This window comes from Prosopis cineraria, unplaced genomic scaffold (genome assembly GCF_029017545.1).
Source record: "Prosopis cineraria cultivar Desert tree isolate PC_DT_omini unplaced genomic scaffold, ASM2901754v1 PC7, whole genome shotgun sequence".
In the NCBI taxonomy this organism is placed as follows: Eukaryota; Viridiplantae; Streptophyta; class Magnoliopsida; order Fabales; family Fabaceae; genus Prosopis; species Prosopis cineraria.
Genome location: NW_026555338.1, coordinates 28,459,119 through 28,465,212, shown reverse-complemented (window position 1 = coordinate 28,465,212; position 6,094 = coordinate 28,459,119). Strand labels below are relative to the sequence as shown.

The 6,094-nt window shown below is 38.7% G+C and overlaps 1 protein-coding gene across 2 annotated transcripts; it reads left to right on the top strand.

The window, feature by feature from the left end:
- Positions 1-1,092: 1,092 nt before the first annotated feature.
- LOC129315764 (zinc finger CCCH domain-containing protein 53-like) lies at positions 1,093-5,883 on the top strand. Of its 2 annotated transcripts, none has more exons than XM_054959785.1 (10): positions 1,093-1,452; positions 1,764-2,844; positions 2,935-3,114; positions 3,216-3,395; positions 3,558-3,655; positions 3,745-3,978; positions 4,066-4,249; positions 4,426-4,638; positions 4,759-4,834; positions 4,982-5,883. In XM_054959785.1, the coding sequence occupies exons 2-9, from the start codon at positions 1,910-1,912 to the stop codon at positions 4,817-4,819; spliced, it is 2,085 nt and encodes a 694-aa protein (XP_054815760.1). In that variant the 5' UTR covers positions 1,093-1,452; positions 1,764-1,909; the 3' UTR covers positions 4,820-4,834; positions 4,982-5,883. The 2 variants fall into 2 exon arrangements, with proteins under 2 accessions (XP_054815760.1, XP_054815759.1); XM_054959784.1 differs by having other exon boundaries at positions 3,216-3,401.
- Positions 5,884-6,094: the final 211 nt, after the last annotated feature.

The window sequence follows — 6,094 nt, the reverse complement described above, 5'->3', positions numbered from 1 at the left end:
ATGTATGTATGAATGTATATGAAATATTAAATGGGTGCAATTAAAAAAGGGGAATTTTTCTAGTGGAAATATCAACGTTTAGAAATTCAATGGTTGTTTTTTGGTTGGTTAACAAAATCAATCAAAATTAAAGAATTAAAAAGATATTAATTAAAGTTGACATGAATGAATGATAAAGAATCTTATTACTAGAACAAATAATTGAAAATTCAAATTCCTACCCTTATGTATATAACAATTTATTCAAAAGATGTTTATCCATTGCTCTTTAGAGTCAGGAAATGGCTGAATTGGGTCTGCAAGCCCGTCTTTATTAATTTTTTATTTTCTTGGAATTTTAAAAATTAAAATTTTTAATTTCAATATTTCATATATTTTAAAAAATACAAATTATAATGTTAAAAAATTAAAAATAAATAATAAAATTTTAATTTTAGAGTATAAACATATATTTTAAAATTTAAATTTAATTTAAAAATTAAAAATATTTTATTTTTAAAGATAAAATAAAAACAAACCTAAATGAATCACTTGAGATTTATTCCCTTCGTTAAAAAATATAAAGTATTTTTAATTGAATCTCACTCTTCAATAAAATGATCACCTGCTTTTAAATTAATCCTATATTTTTACATTTATTCTATTGAATATCGTATAATAAATATAAAGTCACTATTAATGGGAACACTTTTAAAAAAATAATGATTACACTTTAAAAGATTAAAAATATTTTATATTTTTAAATATTAAACTTTTTAAAAAATATTTTATATTTTTGAATGAAGGGAGTAGTTTTTAAGAGTTATCAAAGCCCAATTTTTCTTTAAAGTATTATTTTTTAAACTCAAACTGTTATATAAAAACAATCACAAGCGGGAGACCCACCATGTCCGAGTTTTATTTCCTACGCTACTGTCTTCTGTTCCATGGAGTGGAGTTGGCGGGCTCTTCTCTTAATATTCGCAAGCTACTACTTTTCGGAATTTAATACCAGCGTTAATATTGATAGAAAAAATATCACTAATATTAATAATAATTTATATAATACATATATATATATATATATATATGAATGAAAAATCACAGGGCTTTTCTCGCTGCTGGTGCCACTACTACCGGTCTCGGATTTGCAAGTTTCAAAGGACAGAGAAAGTGGTAAGTGTATATGTAGCAGTAGCAAGTAGGGACTAGTGCGAGAAGAAAATCTTGGGATTTAGAGAGAGCGAGCGACTAGAGAGAGAAAGCTTTCAACTTCAGTTGCCCAGAACCCCATAAAACACACAGCAGGAGCAGTGAAGCAATTGATGGTTCTTCTGCCGCTCCTGCTCCTGCTGCTCCTTGCACTCCCTTAACCCAGGCGGTGCTTTGGCCTTTCTGCTCAGTTGACTGCTTTCAACCCTAACCTCAACAACAAGAAGATGAAGACCAACATGGTTCTCGTCTTTCTTTTGGGTGAGCTTTGTGTTCTTCTCCACTCACTCCTTCAATTTCAAGCCTTGAAAAGTGAGAAGGAAAAAAGAAAGATTTGATTTTGTTGCTGTTTGGTTCACTTTCTCTGCTTTATTTTTTTAAAAAAAATTATTAATAATATTGGAGAAATTCAGCCACTATCTTTGTTTCTCTCTCTTCTTCTTCCTTTTATCCAAGGCATCCTCCATTAGTACCACCCCTTTTAATCATCCACACGAGAATACTACTTTTGCCACTTCACTTTCTTATTTCTCTCCTCTCTTCCTTTAACTTGCTTTTCTTGGCCTTTGCAGGAAGAATATGAGAAACAGAAACTTCATTTAGGACTCAGAAATATAGCTGACAGAGAGAGACAGATCTCGCGGAACCAAAAAAATTTAGTTTTTTTTTTTTTGCTTTCTTCTTTAAAAAGAGGTTTTCCCCCCGAATTTCATCCGCCATGGATGGGTATGAAGCAACGAGAATAGTATTCTCGAGGATCCAGAACTTGGACCCTGAGAATGCTTCCAAAATTATGGGTCTGCTTCTGATTCAAGATCATGGCGAGAAAGAGATGATTCGCTTAGCGTTTGGTCCTGAAGCTTTGGTTCACTCTGTGGTAGTCAAAGCACGAAGCGACTTGGGATTGCTTCCATCGAACTCTCCGTCTACTCCTTCAACTCCTTCTTCGCCATCTCCTTTTCTTTCTGCAACTTCGAACCCAGTCCCTATTTCCAGACAGAATTCTACTTCCTCCAAGCTCTTGAACTGCACTAGTGCAACTACTACTGCTCCGACTCTCTCTGAACTTCAGTCTCCGAGTGATTTGATTTCTTCGTCTTCCTCTTTGCCCTTCTATGGAAACGGAGGATCCGACCCGATTGACGAGTTTCAGCTCCAAGACCAGCTTTCTTTCCTCAATGATGGGTCTTCTCCGGCCCTGGGACCCAAGAGCTCGGATTTGTTTTTCCCTTCTCAGTCAGATTTGTCTTCTAGTCCCACCGGGGCTGCCTTGGGCGCCGGGGGTTTTGGTTGGAGTGGGTCGCCGGCGCAGCACCGCCGGAGCTGCTCCGTGAACGATGCTTGTTTGGGTTCGGAGGATTTGAATTCTGGTTTGGGGTGGAAGCCTTGTCTTTACTTCGCTCGAGGGTACTGCAAGAATGGGAATACTTGCAGGTTTCTTCATGGTGGGCTTGGAGATGCTGATGGTGCTGCAATGGTGGTGGGGTCTCCGAGCAAGATGGAGATGGTGGACCAGTGTCATGAGCTTCTCAGATCTAAGAGTGTTCAGCAGCAGAGATTGGCCGCTGCTTCACAGCTCATGGCTTCTTCTTTCCCATATTCCCCTAAGTGTATGAATCTTCTGCTACAACAGCAACAAAATGATAGCCAAAGGTACAGCAAAGAAAAACTGCAACACTCGTGTTTTCCCCCCCTATTATTATGTTCAGATTTTTAACTTTCTTGTTCTATGATTTTCTGCAGAGCTGCTGCTGCACTCATGATGAACGAGGATTTGCACAAGTTTGGACGATCCAGGTTAGATAGAAGTGAGTTCTCTCTCAATGGAGGTCCTGGAATGGTGAACCCAGCTTCAAGGCAGATTTACTTGACCTTCCCAGCTGATAGCACTTTCAGAGAGGAAGATGTTTCAAATTACTTCAGGTTGGCCTTTAAATTTGAACTGATTTATATATTTTGTTCTCTTCTCTTTTCTTTCATTCCATTATCTTCTAAACCTTGTCATTTCACTATGTTGCTTGAAGCATTTATGGGCCTGTTCAAGACGTGAGGATCCCATACCAGCAGAAGCGTATGTTTGGGTTTGTGACCTTCGTTTTTCCTGAGACTGTGAAGCTCATTCTGTCCAAAGGAAACCCTCATTTCGTTTGTGATGCTCGAGTTCTCGTCAAGCCTTATAAGGAAAAAGGCAAGGTTCCAGACAAGTACAGGCACTCTCTCCTCCTTCCTTCCTCATGTCTTGACCTTTCATCTTCATCAGTAACACACACACACACACACACACTATATATATATATATATATATATGTATATATGTATATGTATATATTTATCACACTTAACTCATTCTTCTTCTTCATTTGCAGGAAGCAGCAGCAGCAGCAACAGGTGGATAGGGGAGATTTCTCACCTTGTGGTACTCCTACTGGACTTGATGCTAGAGACCCATTTGATCTCCAACTTGGTATGTTAATGCTTTGACCATTCAATGTTCTTTCTTTGAATGCGTTCTTAGCTTCATATTCTAAGCATCTTTTTCTACAAAAAACTTAGGAGGGAGAATGTACTATAGTACTCAAGACATGCTGTGGAGGAGGAAACTGGAGGAGCAAGCTCTTGAGCTTCAAAGCAGGAGATTGATGGGTCTGCAACTTCTTGACATCAAGAAGCAACACCACCGAGCTCTTTCCGCTGGAAGTCCTGTACCTTCCCCAACTCACTCCCCTAATATATTCTCTCAGAATCTTGTTCTTCCTCCATTTCACAGTAGCACTGAGGCCCCAGAAGGTATAGATTTACATCTTTTAAGATTTTCAAATGCAGTTTGGTTACCTCTGAAGAATGAACTTAGTAGTGCTTTCTGTTTGATTCCAGAGAGTGTTTCTAGCTCAGCTCCTGCTAGCACCGTATCAATTCCTGTTGATCAGCCACCATTGCAGCAAGCAATCAATGTTTCTGCGGTTAAAGAGGTGGCAGTGAATGGAGAAAATGGAAATAATACTGAAGGCAATGGCAAGCAGAGTTCTTCTAGTCATGAAGACCGTGAATTGCAAGAATGGTAGGCAACTTTTTTTTATCACTTGGAATAATCTAAAGGGTACCAGAGTAGCAAAAATTCCTCCTTTCGTTCATGCTAAAAGTTATGTGCATTTATTCCAGAATTTGAACTTTTCCTAAATTTGATTCTCTTTCAGAGTTCATATAGCTAATTGGGTTAAAAATGAATTAATGCAGTTTGGACCATAATCTCCCTGATAGTCCTTTTGCTTCTCCCACAAAAGCTGCTGGAGACTACATGGCTGCCTTCTCCTGTGGACCTAACGAGGCCATTGGTTCAGATGCTTCAGTTTCATCTGCTAACTCTAAATTTGGAAATAGTTCATTGCTTCCAGCAGCATCTGCTCTGGACATGGGATCTTTCAAAACCTTCAATTGCCAATTGCCCAGGTGCCATTATAATTGTCATCTGGCATTCACATTTAATTCTATTAAGTTTCTCCCCACACACCCCATGAGTTTCAGTGTTAATAAAGCTCTAAACTTTTGCTGATCTGGGTTTCAACCCAGGTTCTCTTCCGGCCATGGAACCATCGGAATGTTTGCTGCTGGCACCGGTGGTGGCATTTAGCATCCCAAAGCTCAGGTAAACTAACTTTTGTTGGGTGGATTCTTTCATGAGCTCAGTTGCAGCTTTGTTGTCTTAAACGTGCATAGCATTTGTTCTTTTGGTGTGTTATATAATTGAAGGTGGATTTGGTCTTAATTTGGCCATCTTGTGCTTTGTCCACAGGAAGAGAAGCAAGCAAGCTTTACCAACCAAACAAACCCTCCGCATCACACAAATCTGTAGAGAAAAATCATCACCATCATCATCAATACCACCATGGCCATCACCATCATCATCAATACTATACTACTTACTACCATACAAAATGCATACGTAAAAAGCAGTTCAGTACAGGAAGTGGGGTCCCGCCATTCCCCCCCTTCCCTTTGTGGTTATTGTACCATTTTAATTTAATCTTTTCTTCTCTCATTTTCTGTAGTAGCTGAAGAACCACAGGTAAAAAATAACACAGGAAAGAATCAGAGTGTAGTAGGGAAAACAACTTCTGGCACTGTAATTTCGTCCCCTTTTACTTACCCATTGTGAGTGGACTTAGTGTAGTTATGTTAGTCTTAATGTTGTTAGTTAAAATCTAAGAGTCCTTGTACAGCTGAAGCACAAGCCAGAGAAAGGAAGAAGAGAGGGAAAAAGTTGTAAAAAGCAGAAACACGCTACAAGGCTGATTCAACAAATCCCATGACGGGTAATCACTAATTTGAGTTGAAGAAAGTGAATGAGGAGTAGGAGGGGAAGGTATAATTGCTAAAGCTTGGCTTAAAGCTCAAAAGTGGAGATTTCTTCTTCCATCTAATATTTCATCTCTTGTTGAAGTTTGTTTGTACTTCTATTAGTTGTTATACACAAATTGTCAACCTCAACCCCCTCTACTTAGACAGAAAAGGGAAAGATTTAGAAAGAAGAAGAAACAAATCAGAAAGCAAAAGTGAGTTTTTTTTTTTTTAAGACTTAATTGCACTCTCTTCTTCTTACTGTTTGGCTCTGCCTTTGGTCCTTTGCCTCCTCCTCTTCCCTCCTCTTTTGATTCTAATGACAGGTTTTGTCTCTGTTTTTTCCTTCCCCTTCAATTATTTTTCACTTTTTCAAGTTGTGTGTAAATTGGTGGTGGGGCCTGTCTTTATTTTGATGCCATTATTGAAGAAAGTGGGGGCCCCACCAGGCACACCACCATCACATGGGGGACTGCTGACACTGCAAGTGGGTCCTATACATTTATATAATGCCAGGTTGTGCATGGGTCCTACCCACCAACACCCACCCATGTGAGGGATGCCACTT